The sequence below is a fragment of the Aedes aegypti genome, chromosome 3 (genome assembly GCF_002204515.2).
Source record: "Aedes aegypti strain LVP_AGWG chromosome 3, AaegL5.0 Primary Assembly, whole genome shotgun sequence".
NCBI lineage: Eukaryota > Metazoa > Arthropoda > Insecta > Diptera > Culicidae > Aedes > Aedes aegypti.
This window is the reverse complement of record NC_035109.1, coordinates 246,217,773-246,239,710: the sequence shown is the minus strand read 5'-3', so window position 1 is coordinate 246,239,710 and position 21,938 is coordinate 246,217,773. Positions and strand designations below refer to the sequence as shown.

General features: G+C 39.6%; 1 protein-coding gene across 1 annotated transcript in view; it reads left to right on the top strand.

Annotated features, from left to right (window-relative positions):
- The window catches only part of LOC5566632 (vesicular inhibitory amino acid transporter), a 34,793-nt gene extending 15,217 nt beyond the window's left edge, over positions 1-19,576 (top strand). The window contains exons 2-5 of the mRNA XM_021851354.1: positions 2,970-3,405; positions 3,467-3,635; positions 4,660-4,783; positions 17,253-19,576. Of these exons, the coding sequence (XP_021707046.1) occupies positions 3,189-3,405; positions 3,467-3,635; positions 4,660-4,783; positions 17,253-18,437 (1,695 nt within the window). The 5' untranslated portion in view covers positions 2,970-3,188 and the 3' untranslated portion in view covers positions 18,438-19,576. The remainder of the gene's footprint in view (positions 1-2,969; positions 3,406-3,466; positions 3,636-4,659; positions 4,784-17,252) is intronic.
- Positions 19,577-21,938: the final 2,362 nt, after the last annotated feature.

Below are 21,938 nucleotides of genomic sequence, written 5' to 3'. Positions count from 1 at the left end.
CAAAAATCAGATTCTCGCTCCATACCACTTTTTGGATTGCATTTGGGTTGTGTAATAACTGTGCAAAATTTCAGCTCCATCGGTTATACTATAATTTAGCGCCAGCCGATCAAAATGTGTATGAATTTTATTATAGGAAAATTTATCTTTTCAAATAAAAACCGCCGGAGGTCGCTCATTGAGCATTAAGCGTTGACTTATCTTGATTGATTAGTTGAAAGGCTTTCTCAAAGTCTTGTACAGTCGAAGCTCGTTATAACTACAACTTTTATAGTGACAAAAGCTCTCTAAAGCGACATTTTTCGGCACCTAGAAAAATATTTTATTGTAATAACTATTCTCTATGGCGACTTTTCTCTATAACGACGGTCCCGTGCGATGTCGTTATAATAAGCTTCGACTGTAGATACTTTTGGATACTTTGATAAGAATAATGGAAAGACGAATTGCGTTCGTGTGAAGTTTATTTGGACGATCTCGTTCACAGTAATTTGAACTAGTTGAGTTGGTTTTTCACTGACCTAACTGAAAAATGTATCAACATACTTTCTGCATGTGAGCGCACATAGTGATGGTTTTCTGAATCAATATTCAATATAACCACTGAGTTTTATTAGTTTGAATTTGCGAGCTGCAAAGTCAACATGGATGCCAGAACGAATGATGGGCTACTTACCCTTAAAAACGTGCAATTTTCCCTCTCTAAGTCGATGTTACCCAATTCGATGGGATCTGTTTCAGTTTCCTATAAAGGTTAATCGATATTTTCAAGAAAATTTACAAATATTCTCCAAATGATAACAAATATCTTAAAATTGAATGTTATGATTATTTTAATAGTTATATAGAGGCTTATAACTCATTTCAGGGCAACAAAATTTGAAATTTTTGGATGCTGCCTAAAAACTGTCAAATATGTAGATAAAAATGTTAAATTACTATTTTAAATGTATTTTGTCAATATAATTAAAAGTTGAAGAATATTAGAAAGATTTGGAAAATGTGTGTTCTGTAGCTCGATACCAACCTCACGCGATTGTCCATTATATATCGAGTTTGGGAGAGTTGATTGAAAAATTAATTATCGTGACAAACGCACGGTGACTAAACTTTGGAATTAGTAAATCACAATGAAAAATTCTGAAAGGAATTAAATGTTGCAGAAATTGGATTTGTCTTCACTACATTATATCACAAGGTTTGAAAGTTTAATAACTGAAAATAAATAAAAATCATTTTTACTATTACCAGTCACACTATTCAATTCCAAGCAAAAAGTGACATTTTTGACAATACAACAATATTATGAATTACATGGATAAATTGTCATATACTTAATGCATAGCTTTCTTAAGGATAAGTAGCCCGTCATTCGTTTAGGCAGCCATGATGACTTTGAGGCTGGCAATTTCAAAGTTATTAAATGCAGCCTTAAAAGTTTGAATTGACTTGACGCTAACATGCTTAAAGTATGCTTATACTTTTTCAGTTGTGTCAGTACAAAACCAACTGATTATCTTTGATTCAAAATCGTGAGCTGAATAAGCAACGATCATCAACGACGCGTACAAATTTCAATGACGGCCTACTTCGCCTTAAGGCACTGGATAATGAAACATTCGAACAATATTCATCCAGAAAACTCTTATCACGTTATAATTGATAATCCTATAAAAAAAAACCTACAAAAATATATTAAAATGTAAAAATTACAGTGAATATGTCATACTCCTACCTAAAGAACCATTTTAATTGCTATAAATTGGTTATCGTCATCAATATGACTAACTTACCCTATGCATCAAAATTCGTTCAAATACTCATTACCAATGGAAAAAGAAATGTTTAGCTCGCTAAATCATTTCGCAAGATTGAATTGAAAGTTCAAATCTACAAGAAGATGAAGACGATACTTCTTATATCACAATCATTTGTGACAACATTATACTAAAGGACTGTTCACGTTAGAATTTTCGTCGGTTTCTCAAACCCTTCTTCCCCATTGCTAGTGTAAGATTTTTTATTTAAAAATTAAAAACATTGTTGAACATCGACATTGTTGAAATATTTTTTCGCATAGTAATTAAAGGAAAAAAAAATCTTGAAATCCGTGCGAGATGCCGTACTTAATACCAGCGCATATACGAGTACACATTTGAATTCTAATCATAAGAATCACATCCAAGATTCGGCAGACAGTTTCTAATTCTCTACCACGCCAATAAGTATCTTCTGATATACCGTAGGAGTCTCTTATGCACCTTGTTACAAAGTTTAAAAACACGTGACGAACGGGTCGAGTTTTCAAAACATTGCCAGTTTGCTGACATGCACCGTCTATAATCTATATGGTCGCAAATATTCCTAAGAGCGCCCGAGCGACCGACGCATTGATGCATGTACCGATAGTATCTTCACACAATCGAATAGTGATCCGATCGAGCGGTGCAAATTGACGCGCAGGATCGGATCACGAAACGATAATGAACAGCCTGCCGGCAATGGTCTAATCTACCGGTGTACTAAATTTGCTCGGTCTGAGAATTGTGACACTTGAGCGGGGCACGCTCCCGTATGGTCGCCACGTGATCTGGACCCGCTCTAGTGTCAAAATTCTTCGACCGAGCTGGTTTAGTACACCAGTGGATAAGACCATGAAGAATGGGTAACCAATTAACACAAGTAGACTGCAATGAACATACATGCCAATTGAACGAGGCTGACTCTCGCGCAATGTTCATTTCAACGTTCTCTTTGCCATGTCGCCTTTCGCCTGAGTGGGTGAACTCGGTTGCCCTCTCCAAGCGCAACAATCGATTCGGCAATAATTTCGAATTGAGTGTACATTGAGGCGAGAGAAAACATCTTTGTTTAAATCTATAAATTTCGCTGGAGAAAAAAAAAAACGAATTGAATCAATAAATCTAAGGAATGCTTTTAAATTTCTTATTATTCATTCTATTTTTCAGAGTAACTTCACCGGCTCAACACGTGGCTGAGGCACATGTAGTGAATAATTTCAATTATCAGTAAAATCACTGAATGTCTTCCAAATTAAATATAGTATATTGATAAAACTTGCATATATTGTAGAAGAACTAACGCATACATAAAAGTGTATTTATCAAACAATAAAGTTAAGTAAATAGTAACAAATTAATAAGCAAGTTAAATCAAAACCGGAAAACATGTCTTTCCTGAACAACCTTCGCTCGTTGCCTCTGCCACCGGTGAAGAACGTCCTGAACGTGGCCATGCAAACCGCACGCCAGACGATTCCATCGAAAAACAAACAGAACGACTATGAGCAACCGGTTGGAGAGAATGTAGGACCGGCAGCTGGCGTGCGGTCACCACCACAAGTACCTCCGCGGCCACAAAATGTCCACTTTGCGGAAACAGATGGTAAGTCACAAGACAACACCAGGATCTATGAAGCAATACAAATTTTCTGCTTTTCCCACAGGAGACACTGGTGGAACGACCGAATTGAATCCGCTGAATCCGTTTACCAACCCGAAAGCATACTACCAAGAAGGAACTGATCAACCGTCCGCTGGGCAGTACCAAGAAACGGGATTCAACCAACCTAGCGATTTCGAAAATGGATATCAGGCGGGCGGCTACCCACCGAGGTAATATTGTTAGGGTGGTTCAAAACGACTTTTCTCTATAACATCGCTCACTCGATTTACAATCAGATTTCAGTATCTTGAATTGCAATTGTTCTAATTATGTGTTCTATAACTATAATTTCCCCACCTCGATGTTTCCTTCAATATCTCGTTATTCCATTTTTTCAGATTTTTTTGATTAATTAACTGATTCAAATTTCGAAATGGACCTTAAACTGTATTACAATATACATGTCGCTTGATTAAAAAAGAGTGCTTTGGGAAGGCTCAATTTAATATACTTTTGTAAGGAAACTGATTGCAATATAATTTAATTTCAGCTTCTTTTATATTCATCAGTATTTGACGGTTTACTTTGATAAGTACAGTATTAAAATCTGGCTGAACATCGAGTGAGCGGTGTGGGCTTAGACGGTTTTCGAACCACTAATCACATTTATCAAAATGTCAAATATACCATTCCATCCTAGCGAACACCTAGCTACAGACAAAAAATCGTAACACTGAATAAAATTCATTCGATCACTCATTTAACGATAATTTCAAATTCGTTGTGTTTCAACTTCAACATCAGAGGCGCATCACTTTTTTCGTGACATTTCACACTGCTGTCCTCTGCGGGTCTCGTTGTACAAAACAGTGTTTCATGCAACATGCTCACCAGATGATGGTAGTATAGGTTTATGAACAAAAGGTCGAAATACAAAAGGTCGAAACACAAAAGGTCGAAAATGATTTGCATTGTGAGAATTTTTTCCTTCTTTGAAAAAAGATGTTCGATCCTTTGTCCCTTCTTTTTTGTTCTTCGACCTTTTGTCCTTTCAACCTTTTGTCTTCCGACCTTTTGTTCTTTCAACTTTTTGTCTTTCGACCTTTTGTCATAGATTCGGTAGTATAAGTGGATATAAAGTGAACGATGAATTTCAAAGAAATTCGTTTTACGTGCTACGTCTGTTTGTCTGTGACCTAGCTTTATCACATACTATCTAATTGATAATTAATCCTTAAATATTCACAAACCCAGGCAAGGCAGTGTTCAATCATTTGGATCGGATAGTACATTTGCTGGTGGCTGTGAAGGGGAGGCACCCGGAGGCATGAAAATCAACGAGTATCAGGCAGCGTGGAACGTCACAAATGCCATTCAGGTCAGTAAGCAGAAGAAAATATTATTTCAGACAATTAAATATCTAGCATCTTTTCAAAAAGGAGACTGAATAAGGGAAAGCTTATAACTTCTTTAAATGGTGATTGTAGTGATACGCATTTATTTCTCATAGCTATGTTTATTGAATATATAAATGTTGTCTGGGGCTCATTCTCTCACAAAAAATCTTTGAAACAAACTTAAAAACGACATTTCTAGCTAGGCGTCAATAGGCATACGGCTTAGCAGCCCAAATAGCTACAAAAAGAATTTAGTAGTATCGTTGGTTCATACCGCGATCAAGAGCTGTGTTACTGAGATAAAAAGCCTTGAAATGGCTGAACACTATGTGTTGCTTATCAGTAAAAATGATTCTATGATGTTTTGTGCTAAGTTTGATAATAATATTGTCTTTTTAAATCAGCTGATTCATAAATTGTGGGTGATTCAACTGCGTGGGGTGACTGTACTTGCTCACAAGATTAGTCTTCTCTAGAAAACCAACTTTAGAGAATTATTAGGGAATTCTATCCTCTACAGCCAGGGTAAAGAAGTTGCAAAGCAAATCCTAAGATTTTCCTGTAAAATTCGTTGCATACAGGGTGATGACTTTGTAAATTATATACTAAATGGTCTAGAAAAAAAAAAACAGGTTTGTATGAATTTCAATTTCCACTATACATTAAGTTTTGTACATCTATAACGTTTGTCTTTACAAACTATAGATGAGATTTACAATTTATCATGATTTTTTTGTGAAAGATTTTGATGAAAGAAATATGTCTCGTGTGATTGACATACATGCTTCTGGAATCGTGCGCAACAACTGTAATGTTTTTAAAACAACGCATGTGGTCGGATTTTGAGGGATAAAAGGAAATATGTTATCCACACATAGTCAAAATCAATGTTATACACGAAGCCACTGATAAAACTTTGACTTCTTTTGACTCAATTCGGCTCTTCCAAATTAGGGTTAACTGACATATAGCTCTCAACAACAGCGAAAAAAAACAATGCAAAAAAAATCTACCCAGCGTTAGCTTTCGAAGTATCCGTAGTTGGTTTAAACAACATAAATTTAGGTAAATTCTAAAGGCTTATTTCACGGATGTTCGTCGCTGTTTCGGTGCGTCTCTCTTTGTTTTTGACAACATTGCTGTTGCGAGAGAATCAAAACAACCCAACCGTGGGTGAAAACTAAATGCAATTTACCTTAATTTGATTTTAAGTAACTTATTTTTTGGGTAGTCTGATTTCTCCGTGTAGATGTTCAAAACTGAATATACACTGGAACTTAATATTCACACAAGCATATTTTTTCTATGACCATTCATTTTACTGACAGGAAATAGCACTCACTTTGTAAAATCCGAAAATCAGGAAGTTTTTCATAACAACCTCAATATTAAAATAGCTCTGGTGAAAGTAGATGAAAAGTAGAGAAACTTTGAAGATAACCTTTAAATTTGGATGATCCTACTCACTTTTCAAATTCTCGTATGAGTTTACACCATTTATGTAAGATTTTTCTATAAGGTTGAGTCAGGATCGGATTTACAAATGTGGGGGCCCCGGGGCCAGAGTCTGATGGAGACCTTTTTCCCCGAAAACAATTTTGATACTTATAGTATGTTCTCATTAGTAATTTCCTTTATTACTTTTATGCCTCATGATCTGGATAAGGTTTGAATTACCAGAATTTAGATTTGAAATCCGCATAAGTACTAGTTAGGATCAATGGGTGTAAGTTGCAAAAATTTATTTTTGTGAAAAACAGTTTTCAAGTTTTTCAGCAATACTTAACTCCAATACAATACTTAAATTGTATGGAAGCCAAAAAAAAACTAACCGATCTCTTACGAATATTGAAATTTTTTGAGTCTGATGGAGACCTTTTTCCCCGAAAACAATTTTGATACTTATAGTATGTTCTCATTAGTAATTTCCTTTATTACTTTTATGCCTCATGATCTGGATAAGGTTTGAATTACCAGAATTTAGATTTGAAATCCGCATAAGTACTAGTTAGGATCAATGGGTGTAAGTTGCAAAAATTTATTTTTGTGAAAAACAGTTTTCAAGTTTTTCAGCAATACTTAACTCCAATACAATACTTAAATTGTATGGAAGCCAAAAAAAAACTAACCGATCTCTTACGAATATTGAAATTTTTTGAGACGCAAATACTACTTAAACTTAAAAACAGTACATTTTTTCAGTACACCTATCTCAAAATCGACCAAAATGTCACCTACTTTGTGTCCCTGAATTTTAATTCAATATAACTTATTTGAAATGTATTGTTGGATTTCCTTACTTTTTGACGTATTTGTTCTTCAAAATTCAAGAATATGTTAACCTCAGTGATCCATCCAACATTAATTATTCATTTTCATTCATTTTTAGATTTATGTAAAAGAGCATCAAACAAAACTCTTAGAAACAAACAAAACAATAAGGCAAATATACTACACACCACAGACAAGCCTAAATGTCATTTAGATTGCAAGCCAAAGGATAACATTTTAATGTAAAATTAGAAACGTTAAACTTTCAAATTTTACGATGTAATTTGAAAAGTTGGCACATTTGATCGGCTTTTAATAATTTTTAAGTGCTCAATAAATAAATATTTCAGTGGTATTTTGTGGGGGCCCCTAAACTGTGGGGGCCTGGGGGCTATGGCCCCCTTGGACCCCCCGTAAATACGGTCCTGGGTTGGGTGCTAACGAACGAACTGAAGATTTTAGAAAAATTTTAATGATGGTTTCGTAAAGTTTTTAAAAATCATAAGGTTTTAAAAACAATATAGAACAATAATCTTTAGGTAAGGGGCTGTCCATTTATTATGTAAGACATTTTTTCGGGGTTTTTCAACCCCCCCTCCCTCCATGGTAAGATTTTTTGTATGAAAATTAAAAATCATTTGTATGGCGCGTAAGAAATCTCAAATTTTCCCTCCCCCCATAAACCCTTACGTAATTAATGGACCGCCCCTAACAACTAGGGTTATAGTGGCATCTTCTCTAAAAAATCAGCTGGGACATTTCCATGACAAATTCTTTCAAGAAACTCTCCATTAAGGTGTCCCAAAATCTCAATTTCTTTGTCAGAAAATGTTGAGGCTTAACCTACAAATGGTAGCTAAGGCTGTAACAATCCAACTTTTGTATGGGAAATGACGTTTAGAAGTTCCTCCGTTGAGATTGAGTCCGATTTTCGTAAGTTATGTCAAACAAATACTTGTGGTTCAGCAAAATTTCGTTAACCCATAGTTCTTTTGCAACCTCTTGGGGTCCAAGCTATCTGGAAAAAAATCATTTATTGTTAGTTTTGCTCAAAAACTTTGCACACTGATTTTTTTAATGCTCGAAAACTATGATTTTTTTAGTACATTTTTACTTTATATCATCAAAAATGGGTATCAAACTTAACACTTAAATTATTCTGGAATGGAAAAATTTTTAAGGAAAAACTTTGCCGAAGACATCACACCCCTAATTGTAATGTAATCCGATTTCTAACATATGTACCCATATACCTAGTGGCGCACGATATTTCACAAATAATTGTTATTAAAACTGGATTTGTTAATTGGTAGAAGTTAAAACTATTTTTGCAACAAAGCCAAAATTTCAGGTGCCAAAACCGGAACCCATTTTTTTTATTTCAAGTATATCATTTAGACCTTGTTTCATAATTAATATGGAAACAAATGATGGCCAGACAATTTCCATACATTTTTTATTTCTGTAATATCTTCAATGATGTTTTATAAGCTTTATGTGAACTATTGGTATACAAATGCTATGTTCAAACAATAATAAGTGATCTTTTTTTTGCACTAACTCCTGAAAATAGTGTAAGAATACAGAAGGTCAATACATTTAATTAGAAACTTGTTTACAAAAATAGTTTTAGATGTTACAAAAGAGAAAGATTGTAGTTCAATGAATTTAACAAAACAAATTATCTGTTAAGCTTGCTTAGGAGTCAGATGTGAATTGACATCTACCCAAAAGATTGCTAGAAATTTTGATAATATCGCTCAGAATTTTAAAAATCCGCTGCGATGTTGTTGTAAATTCTCATGTCTCCGATCGAAATTTTCAAAAGTTCATAAGGACTTCTCAGGCTGCCATTAGTAATCTCTAAACTCCGCTGGAAACCTATTCAGAATCCAAAAAATCTTGCCAGAAAAATACAACTAGAAATCCATAGTATTCCGCTAGAAATTCCTTGGAAATCTTAGGAATTTATAAGGAATCGACAAATTTCGCATAGAATCCCCAATAATTAATAATACATTTTCAGGATCCTGCAAGAAATGTCCTATGTCCGATAGGAATGAGTGTTTTCAGGAATTCGCTGAAAATTAGAAGCCTATTAGGCTGGTACAAATATTAATTTTCTTTTATGTCAACCCCCCCCCCCTTAAAAAAAAAAACCGAAAATTTTGAAGGGGAGAAAAAAAAAGTTTCATCATTTTTATGACATTAGTTTGGATTTTTTTATTTATAAAGTAAAAAATAGGTAAAATAATGATCCAGATGACGATTGAAAAAAGTTTGACAAGTATCTTTAAAAATAAAAATTAAAAAAAATATAACTTTTTTTCCATTTTTATTTTTTTGTTCCTTATTTATTTTTATCCCCCCCTCGTACCTTCCAAGTGGTCTCGGACATAAAAGATAATTAATATTTGTATCAGCCTTATAAAAAATAAAATCCCGTAAGGAAAACTCCTTGACCCAGCCTAGGGTCACCAGAATCTCGTAAGGATCATTTTGATAATTTCATGCTTCCCGCATGCTTAATTAAAGATGTGATATGGCACTTGAAATCCTCTAGCCTCTGCAGCACTGGTATAGAATGTTGGATCGTTTCTCAAACAGTCGAAGGTCATACATCGCACGCTTCAATGACCTTATTAAGTATAAAGTGTAATTAAGACTGAATTCGTGTCATGGTGGCGCTATAAAAGGCGTTTAGAAGAAGCTGGTGCGAATTTGTTTCTTTAGGTACCGTAATCCGGGGTAACATTGATTGAAATGTCCCTCCTGGTAAAAAGGTCGAATCATCATTGATCGATGGAATATTTTCAATGCATGTATGGTGCTTCTTTTTCATATATTCATGAGCGAGTAAAAAATAAGCTTTTTGTAAAAATTGAGTTTCGTTAATGCGTAAATTGATCAACTTTTTGAAACAATGATTTCTACCATTATGAGTGACCCTGCCTAAGGTTCATATCTCATATGAGTTCTGCAAATGATGTAAGCAAGGAAAATGTGGTTTTCTTTGATAATGACATTGCCAAAATGGTCCTCCTGAAATCTAGGGGGTTGGTGTCAGGCCCTGCAAGCCAGCCGTAAAAATATACCAGCACAGGAACGTCAACGAGAGAATACGGACCGGAACAATCGTCAAAGAACACAGCGACCAAAATGGACTAGCGATTGGAAACTCGGTACGTGGAACTGCAAATCTCTCAACTTCATCGGAAGCACACGCATACTCTCCGATGTACTGAAGATCCGCGGTTTCGACATCGTAGCGCTGCAGGAGGTGTGCTGGACAGGTTCGATTGTGCGATGCGAACGTTTAGAGGTAATCATCCCAAGTAACCATGGAGCATTATATCATTGCTTATATAAAGCAGCTGCATTACCGTAAGCCTACCATTAAAGTAGTTTAAAAGTGGAAAAAGGCCCTGATATAGTCGAACTAATGCAAGAATGTTTATAAAGCAACCAAGCCATTCATAAAGTAATATTAGTGCATCGATACATTTGTAATGTAGCGTTAATGCTCTTTTGCTTGACAGCTCTTGTAATTTGTCGAATAAAAGCAATGTCGCATCAGTATTGTTGATATGCAGTAGAATACGTGCAATGTTATAATGCTTGGTGTTACTTGGGATACCATCTACCAGAGCTGCGGCAACACACGTGAGCTGGGAACAGCTTTTATAGTGATGAGTGCTATGCAAAGGCACGTGATCGGGTGGTGGCCGATTAACGAAAGAATGTGCAAGTTGAGGCTCAAAGGCCGGTTCTTCAACTTCAGCATCATAAACGTGCATAGCCATCACTCCGGAAGCACTGATGATGACAAGGACGCATTTTACGCGCAGCTCGAACGCGAGTACGACCGCTGTCCAAGCCACGACGTCAAGATCATCATAGGAGATTTGAACGCTCAGGCTGGCCAGGAGGAGGAGTTCAGACCGACGATTGGAAAGTTCAGCGCCCACCGGCTGACGAACGAGAACGGCCTACGATTGATTCGCAGGACGGCCATTTGCAGCACCTACTTCCAGCACAGCCTCCCGTATCGATACACCTGGAGATCACCACTGCAGACGGAATCACAAATCGACCACGTTTTGATCGATGGACGGCACTTCTCCGATATTACCAACGTCAGAACCTATCGTGGCGCTAACATTGACTCTGATCACTATCTAGTGATAGTGAAACTGCGCCAAAAACTATCCGTCAATCAACAATGTACGGTATCGACGCCCGCCTCAGTACAACCTAGCGCGACTGGCCCAACCGAACGTCGCTGCCGCATACGCGCAACATCGCGAGGTAGCGTTGATGGAAGAGGGCGAGCTTGACGAAGCCCCTCTTGAGGACTGCTGGAGCAACATAAAAGCAGCCATCAACAACGCAGCCGAGAGCATCGTCGGGTACGTGGAAAGGAGGGCATGTAACGATTGGTTCGACCAAAGACACATTAAAGACCTCCATGTCCCTTGCAGTTGCCCAAAACTTTATGGCTCATAAGGTAATCTAGAATGCCGTGCAAAGTGTACTGCGATCTGTCAAACTTGGGTACCTTTTGAACTACCGAGGGACCACATGCAGTACTAGAAGTGGTACCAAATCTGAGCTCGAGTGGGACGGACCTTATTCGACGAAGAATGCAGGCAGGTTTTGGTGGAGAAGGATGTAGCGCGGGCTGCAATGCTGCAGCAAAGAACGCGACAAAACGTGGAGCGATATAAAAGAAAACGAAAGCAGCAGTCGCGCCTATTCCGGGACAAATAGCGCCGCCTGGAAAAAGCGGAATGTGTAGAAATGGAACAGCTGCATCGTTCACAAGAAACGCGAAAGTTCTACGAGAAGCTTAACGCGTCCCGAAAAGGCTTCGTGCCGCGAGCCGAAATGTGTAGGGATAAGGACGGAAGCATCTTGACGGGCGGACGTGAGGTGATTAAAAGGTGGAAGCAGCACTACGATGAACACCTGAATGGCACGGATAACACAGGCGCCGAGGGTCACGACAGCGGAGGAAGTGACTACGTCAGCACGGCGGATGAAGGAAACCAACCTGCCCCCATATTGAAGGAAGTTAAGGATGTCACCAACCAGCTCAAGAATAACAAGGCCGCTGGTAAGGATGTTATTGGAGCTGAACACATCAAAATGGGCCCGAATAGATTGGCCGCCTGTCTGCACCGGCCGATTATCAGAATCTGGGAAACGGAACAGCTGCCGGAGGAGTGGAAGCAAGGGGTCATTTGCCCCATCTACAAGAAGGGCGACAAACTGGAATGTGAAAATTATCGTGCGATTACTATCCTATGCCTTCAAAGTGCAATCCCAGATTATCTTCCGTCGTCTATCACCAATAACAAATGAGTTTGTGGGAAGTTATCAAGCTGGTTTCATCAACGGCCGCTCGACAACGGACCAAATCTTCACTGTACGGCAAATCCTCCAGAAATGCCATGAATCACCTGTTCATCGATTTCAAAGCGGCTTATGATAGCATCGACCGCGAAGAGCTATGGAAAATCATGGACGAGTACAGCTTTCCCGGGAAGCTCACAAGACTAATAAGAGCAATGATGAACGGTGTGCAGAATAGCGTGAAGATTTCCGGCGAACATTCCAGTTCGTTCGAATCCCGCCGGGGACTTCGACAGGGTGATGGACTTTCGTGCCTGCTGTTCAACATCGCGCTAGAAGGTGTCACACGGAGAGCCGAGTTCAATAACCGAGGTACGATTTTTACAAGATCCAGCCAATTTGTTTGCTTCGCGGATGATATGGATATTGTCGGCAGAACATTTGAAATGGTGGCAGTCCTGTACACCCGCCTGAAACGTGAAGCGACAAAAGTCAGCCTGGTGGTAAATGCTCCAAAAACAAAGTACATGCTGATAGGCGGAACCGAGCGCGACAGAGCCCGCCTGGGAAGCAGTGTTACGATAGACGGGGATACTTTTGAGGTAATTGATGATTTCGTCTACCTCGGATCTTTGTTAACGGCTGATAACAACGTTAGTCGTGAAATACGGAGACGCATCATCAGTAGAAGTCGCGCCTACTATGGGCTCCAGAAGAAGCTGCGGTCGAGAAAGATTCACCCCCGCACCAGATGTACCATATACAAAACGCTTATAAGACCGGTTGTCCTCTATGGACATGAAGCATGGACCATGCTGGAAGAGGACCTGCAAGCACTTGGAGTGTTAGAACTAAGCACCCGGACGATCTTTGGCGGAGTGCAAGAGAACGGTGCGGCGGAGAATGAACCACGAGTTCGCTAGGCTCTACGGCGAACCTAGAAGGTTGCGAAAGCCGGAAGGGTACGCTGGGCAGGGGCATGTTGCAAGACTACCGGACAACAATCCTGCAAAGATGGCACATAGCGAGCGAGGTGGCTTGATCAGGTGCAACAAGATCTGGAGAACGTGGGCCAAAATCGAAGTTGGAGAGAAACAGCCATGGACCGAGTAAATTGGCGTAACATCGTTAACGAGGTTTTATCAAATTAATTGATGTAACACCAACTAAATATAAATAGTGGCCAAAGTCTATGTAAACATAGAAAATAAATTTGAAAATAAATTCGTACTTTGGAATTATTCAGCGACCCACCAAAGACTGACTCACGACCCCCAGGGGTCGCGACCCACAGTTTGGGAAACTATGCTCTATGCTGTACAGTAGCCGTAAACATATTTCCTAATTATTCGAAACAATGGGAACAGTGAGAAGGTGACCCTTTTAGAATAACCATATTTTAAATGAGACGTTTCGCATAATACATTTATCATGATGAACGTTTAACATGAGGTCATTCATTATACTGATAGATTTTGCCGCCTCCAAGAACATGGCCATTCGCAGCACAGCCTCCCGTATCGATACACCTGGAGATCACCACTGCAGACGGAATCACAAATCGACCACGTTTTGATCGATGGACGGCACTTCTCCAATATTACCGACGTCAGAACCTATCGTGGCGCTAACATTGACTCTGATCACTATCTAGTGATGGTGAAACTGCGCAAAAAACTATCCGTCATCAAAAATGTACGGTATCGACGCCAGCCTCGGTATAACCTAGCGCGACTGGCCCAACCGAACGTCGCTGCCGCATACGCGCAACATCTCGAGGTAGCGTTGCCGGAAGAGGGCGAGCTTGACGAAGCCCCTCTTGAGGACTGCTGGAGCAACATAAAAGCAGCCATCAACAACGCAGCCGAGAGCATCGTCGGGTACGTGGACAGGACACATGTAACGATTGGTTCGACGAAGAATGCAGGCAGGTTTTGGAGGAGAAGGATGTAGTGCGGGCTGCAATGCTGCAGCAAGGAACGCGACAAAACGTGGAGCGATATAAAAGAAAACAAAAGCAGCAAACCCGCCTATTCCGGATAAAGGCGGATAAAGGAAACCAACCTGCCCCCACATTGAAGGAAGTTAAGGATGTCATCAACCAGCTCAAGAGTAACAATTGGCTTAAGGCCGCTGGTAAGGATGGTGTTGGAGCTGAACTCATCAAAATGGGCCCGAAGAGGTTGGCCGCCTGTCTGCACCGGCTGATTGTCAGAATCTGGGAAACGGAACAACTGCCGGAGGAGTGGATGCAAGGGGTCATATGCCCCATCTACAAGAAGGGCGACAAACTGGAATGTGAAAACTATCGTGCGATCACTATCCTGAATGCCGCCTACAAAGTGCTATCCCAGTGTATCTTCCGTCGTCTATCACCAATAACAAATGAGTTTGTGGGAAGTTATCAAGCTGGTTTTATCAACGGTCGCTCGACAACGGACCAAATCTTCACTGTACGGCAAATCCTCCAGAAATGCCGTGAATACCAAGTCCCAACGCATCACCTGTTCATCGATTTCAAAGCGGCTTATGATAGCATCGACCGCGAAGAGCTATGGAAAATCATGGACGAGTACAGCTTTCCCGGGAAGCTTACAAGACTAATAAGAGCAATGATGAACGGTGTGCAGAATAGCGTGAAGATTTCCGGCGAACATTCCAGTTCGTTCGAATCCCGCCGGGGACTTCGACAGGGTGATGGACTTTCGTGCCTGCTGTTCAACATCGCGCTAGAAGGTGTCATGCGGAGAGCCGGGTTCAATAACCGAGGTACGATTTTTACAAGATCCAGCCAATTTGTTTGCTTCGCGGATGATATGGATATTGTCGGCAGAACATTTGAAATGGTGGCAGTCCTGTACACCCGCCTGAAACGTGAAGCGACAAAAGTCAGCCTGGTGGTAAATGCGCCAAAAACAAAGTACATACTGATAGGCGGAACCGAGCGCGACAGAGCCCGCCTGGGAAGCAGTGTTACGATAGACGGGGATACTTTTGAGGTGATTGATGATTTCGTCTACCTCGGATCCTTGTTAACGGCTGATAACAACGTTAGTCGTAAAATACGGAGACGCATCATCAGTAGAAGTCGCGCCTACTATGGGCTCCAGAAGAAGCTGCGGTCGAGAAAGATTCACCCCCGCACCAGATGTACCATATACAAAACGCTTATAAGACCGGTTGTCCTCTATGGACATGAAGCATGGACCATGCTGGAAGAGGACCTGCAAGCACTTGGAGTGTTAGAACTAAGCACCCGGACGATCTTTGGCGGAGTGCAAGAGAACGGTGCGGCGGAGAATGAACCACGAGTTCGCTAGGCTCTACGGCGAACCCAGAAGGTTGCGAAAGCCGGAAGGGTACGCTGGGCAGGGGCATGTTGCAAGACTACCGGACAACAATCCTGCAAAGATGGCACATAGCGAGCGAGGTGGCTTGATCAGGTGCAACAAGATCTGGAGAACGTGGGCCAAAATCGAAGTTGGAGAGAAACAGCCATGGACCGAGTAAATTGGCGTAACATCGTTAACGAGGTTTCATCAAATTAATTGATGTAATACCAACTAAATATAAATAAGTTCCAAATAGTGGCCAAAGTCTATGTAAACATAGAAAATAAATTTGAAAATAAATTCGTACTTTGGAATTTTTCAGCGACCCACCAAAGACTGACTCACGACCCCCCAGGGGTCGCGACCCACAGTTTGGGAAACTATGCTCTATGCTGTACAGTAGCTGTAAACATATTTCCTAATTATTCGAAACAATGGGAACAGTGAGAAGGTGACCCTTTTAGAATAACCATATTTTAAATGAGACGTTTCGCATAATACATTTATCATGATGAACGTTTAACATGAGGTCATTCATTATACTTAAAATATTATTTGAACAGTCAGTTCTTGTACAAAACCAAATACCTAATAGACCCAGCCTTACTTAACAACATTTTTATTTTGTGAAAAAAGATGCGCCATTATATTTTCTCCGGTTTTTTTGGAGCATATTTTAACAATTGGGTCATATTTGTATGGTATTCTGAAAAAAAAAACACCTAGAAAGTCTAGAAGAAATTCCTAGGAAATCAGAGTAGAAATGTTTACCTAAAGATATATCTAAAGAAGTTTAAAGACGTATCTGTGATCTGTAGCTTATTTGTATGAGGCGTCATCCACAAATTACGTAACGCTTCTGGTGAGGGGGAGGAGGCTCAAGCGTTACGGTCTATACAAAAATTGAAAGTTTTCATACAAAAAACGTTACGTAGTGGGGGAAGGGGTTGAAAATTTCCAATTTTAGCATTACGTTATAAATGGATGCTGCCTAATGTCCAGCTTCCCAGTTACATACAAAAATTAAACCTGCGCCCAAATCCTCAAGGTGGTACCCCGATCTTCCTGGATGGTTTACGTTGCTCGTACTTTGGTTGATACTTATAGTGGAGACAGGTATATCCAGGCTCTCGACAAGGATGTAGACTCCATGTGTTACGGTGACAGAAGTTCCGGATCAGCTTTTATGATGGTTTGAGCCAGAGATACCAATCTACTGTCAATCACTGCTGTAGATTCTTGCAATATCTGTATCCTGGTGATAAGAGTCGCTGGGCAAAATGCCGTGGACCACTCAGTGGCTTCCATTTCATTCCTACAGGTATGCGAAGCACCAAAGTTTTCAAACACACTCAAAGTGTATGGGAGAGTTATAGCACATAGTGATTATAGCTTAAATGCCAGGTAACGATGAATATACTCGATAACCAACTCGCTTTCAGCTCACAATTTGTACAGATCTTAGAAACTAATATCTGCAAACTCTTCACAGGGCATGTTCATCGTATCGCTTCCGTTTGCCGTTCTTCGTGGAGGCTATTGGGCCATCATAGCTATGGTAGGAATTGCGTACATTTGCTGCTACACCGGGAAAATCTTGGTGCAATGCCTGTACGAGCCGGACCCCCAAACAGGAGAACCTGTACGAGTTCGCGACAGCTACGTAGCAATAGCTAAGGTTTGCTTCGGGAAGAAAATCGGTGCCCGAGTGGTAAGTATAGCGCAGATCATCGAACTGCTGATGACCTGCATATTGTACGTGGTAGTCTGCGGCGATCTGATGGCCGGATCGTTCCCCGATGGTGCACTGGACACCAGGTCGTGGATGATGCTGTGCGGTATATTCTTACTTCCATTGGCTTTCCTCAAATCGCTTCACCATGTCTCGTTGCTGTCGTTCTGGTGCACGATGTCGCATCTGTTGATCAATGCCATCATCGTGGGCTACTGTCTGCTGGAGATTGGCGATTGGGGATGGAGTAAGGTCAAGTGGCGAATGGATTTTGAAAATTTTCCAATCTCGCTTGGTGTTATTGTCTTCTCCTACACGTCACAAATCTTCCTCCCGACGCTGGAAGGAAACATGGAGGACCGTTCCAAATTCAACTGGATGCTCGACTGGTCACACATTGCCGCAGCTGCATTCAAAGCCCTTTTTGGTTACATTTGCTTCCTGACGTTCCAAAATGACACCCAGCAGGTCATTACAAATAACCTGCACTCACCTTCCTTCAAAGGTTTGGTCAATTTCTGCTTGGTGATCAAAGCGATCCTCAGTTATCCACTGCCATTCTTTGCCGCGTGTGAACTGTTGGAGCGAGCGTTCTTCCGCGGAAAGCCAAAGACCCTATTTCCGGTTGTTTGGGAACTGGATGGGGACCTGAAGGTTTGGGGTCTTGCATGGAGATTGGCTGTCATTCTTGGAACGATCATGATGGCTATCTTTATTCCGCACTTTTCGATCCTGATGGGTTTCATTGGCAGCTTCACGGGTACGATGTTAAGCTTCATCTGGCCGTGTTACTTCCACTTGAAACTCAAGGGTCACCTGCTGGATCAAAAACAGCGAGCGTGCGATTATTTTATCATATTTTTGGGCGTATTGTTCGGCGTGGTCGGAATCTATGATTCCGGTAGCGCTCTTATTAAAGCGTTTGAAATTGGTCTTCCGTTTTAAAATCTGTCTGCTTTCAAAACCGCACTGTATAGTTAAGTACCAGTTGATGATAAGGTTAGGACGCTCAGTTAAGATGTTCTTCATTTAGCAAAGCAAATCCAGCAATTATATTCAGCAAGTGTTGAAGAGTTATGAGAACAAACCTCCCACATCCAAGTTAAACTTAACTTAGATCTTCTTAGAAACCACCTATTAAACTACTCGGAAATGAAACTAGTTTGAGTTAAAAATGGAAGGCAAATACATAGAACTGTAGGTATACTGAGTTCAACGCACGCATTTAAAATTAAGACATATCCTAAGCATACCAAATGTATAAATCAAGTACAGAAATCAAGCGGAAATTACAATAACATTAAGAAACTACTCCAAATTTATTGTTAAAAAAAATGATCAATGTCTTCCTGAATGTGTGCACGGTCAGAAAAATCAAATCGAATTATAATCCAACTGTCTTCCAGTTTGTAGAATCTTATTAAATTCTGCAAAAAAAATCAAATCATGATTCAACAGACATTAAGAATGCATAAAATAGTTAGTTAAAGTGTGTGAAAAGACAAACAAAAAAATCAAACGCAATAATCGAACGAGAAACAGCGTGTAGAAAATGCAAAGAAGGAAACCCATTTCACTGTGTACCGACAATAAAAGACAAGAAAACAATACAGTATTTAAACGATACAAATATATTTACTAACCTTATTATACTATTGATTGATGAAAGGAGTAATGATCTCTCTAACCTAAAGCAGATAAACAAAGTGTTGAATCCTAAAGCCATTAGAAATAGGAGCTAAGAAAATGATTTAGACATTTTAAATTATCTGTAACAATTTATTGAAAAAAAAAACAACAAATCTGACCGCAACAATGTCTTCCAGCAGATGCAAAAGCTGCACGTATTTAAATTTCAAACGTTGAAAGTAATCTAATTATTTACGATTTGTTATCATACATTCATTCGATGTGTTGTGTTACTAGTCACACCCTTACTCATTTTCACTAATTCTATGTATGTTTTACAAAGCGCTTATAAGTTGTTATGTTATATTTAATCGCCAAGTGTTATACAAAGTATATGCTTATATTACTGTATTCAAAGTAACAATATAGGTGTCCAAATAAATAGTTAACTGAAAGTGTTTAAAAGGGATCATTGAAAGAAATCCATAATACAAAAATCAAAGTTGTTACAAACAAACTCGTAACTAAATTCATCAGATATTATGTAACCAACGAAGGACTATGGAAACAAAGACCGCAACGTTTAAAAATATCAAATTGAAGAATAACAGAGCTTGAAAAACATAAGAAATGTGATCTCAAATTTAGAAATGAAAGTGAGTATTTTAACTCGAAAACTGAACGAAATGCCATTTATGGTGAAAATACATCAAAATCGAATGAGCTCGTACTTTCATAATTATTGATCATACTGGCACTTGCAATAGGAACTGATTTGATGAGATGCCTTCGATTTTTCGTTGGACTCGTTCGTGAAAGCTAGCGGTGATAATTCTTTTTGGACACCGTCTTGGTAAAATACCTCTTAGAAGGTCACGTTTTCTTTCGTTTGTTCACTGAATATGGTTGCAGCCCCGAGCAAAAGGAAGAATGAATCTCTGAATTCGCAACTTCCTTCCAAATCAGTGTGTTTGAAAACTATCACTAAACGTGGCAAGAATGGAATGCGAACTTTCTTCCAAGGGTGAAATGAATGATTGTATCGAAACGAGCAATCAGTTCGATGCTCTAGACAAAATTTCCGAACACCAAATCGAAGCAGCCTCTAGCTCTGGCTCTTTGATTCAAGTGAGGAAGCAAAGAGTGCCGCCTATCGTGGTCAGTTGTTCCGAATTTGGGGGATTTAGGCAGGAGATCTTGAACTCCACTAGGGGAATCAAGGTTTCCTTCCAAATCGCAAAGAAAGGAGACTGTCGCGTGTTGCCGGAAACTCTCAAAGATCGCGAACTTCTTCTCAAACATCTTGAAGAGAAGAAGCACCTTTTTTTTACTTATGACGACAAAACTCTTGAAAGGTCTCTCAAGTGACTATAAGTCACCCAAAGAGATCAAAAATGGAATAAATAATTTACTTGGATTTTCCCCAGTCCAAGTAATCATTATAAAAAAGAGAACCCGATCTGGCATTGTTCGGAAAGGGCTTTCTCAAGAATATTATTTAGTTCACTTTAACAAAAAAGAACTAAATAATATTAAAGCTTTAGAAAAAGCCAAACTTTTGTTTGATGTCCGTGTGACATGGGAACATTTCCAAAAACCTGGAGGAAATTACCAGAACCCCACTCAGTGCCGTCGGTGCCAAAAGTGGGGTCATGATACAAAAAATTGTCGCATGGATGCTAAATGCATGATTTGCGGAGGTTCTTCTCACGCCAAGGACGTCTGTCCAGTGAAGGAAGATACCACCAAGTTCATATGCTCTAATTGCGGGGCTGATCATAAGTCAAATTTTTGGAATTGCCCTTCACGCAAAAGAGTCATTGAGGCTCGTGCCAGGCAGATGAAAGATAATATCCGTTACGATAACGGTCGTTTCCGGAATTTCCGTGGTAGAATATCGAACAATACTCATTTTTCAATTAACAGTTTGGGTAATCCCAAGATAAAAGATGGTGGGAAGTTCTAAACGGGTATTCCTCAGAAGACACGTGACTTACTCGGGATTGCTCAGAATGCTTCAGTTTGTCTCAGACATAATCAGACCAAATCAAATTCTGTCACTCTTCAAATTGACCATGGTTGTGTATGTCTAATTTCGATCAACGTTAAGTTGATCTATTTTGTACTATTTAATTGGCCATTACATGTAAGCTAAAAGTTTACGTTGTAATTATATATGAATTAATCACAAACAGTAGATGTAGCCAAACCGCCAACATTTTTTCGGCTGGACAATGCGTATGCTGCGTTGAAGCAAATCACAGTCTGAGAAGAGTATCATAAACCATCCTGAATGGAGTTTTGCCTGTAGTGTAGCCTGAAGTACTTTGTAATATAACCTATGGTAAGACGTGATAATGAACTATCTTTCATCGCGTGTCTTCTCCGTTATGAGTTCCATAATGATTGTTATTCGACAAGAATAACGCACCTTCCTTTGGTCATTTTGACCTGCTATCCCCAATGATCAACGGTGAGTGCGATAGAAGTGCACTCGATTGAGATCAATTTTCTGCATGCAAATGAGTGTTGGCGGGTAGATCAAAACAGAAAACTAAATAAGCGTAGTTCAATAGTGCCACATATTTACCTTCTAGTTTGATAGTAGCGTTTAGAAATAAGTACATTTAATTGCCAGTGAATTAGTGATAGCTTTGTTTCAAATATCGGTAAGCTGAGCCTGTATGTAATAGAGCGATTATAGAACTAAAACCCCGTCTTCAATTAGGCTCCCATCACTTTCACCACCTACAGTGTAGCAGCATACGTGCTAAGCCATTACTCCATAGTGAGGCCGAAAACGGTGAGAAACTGGTA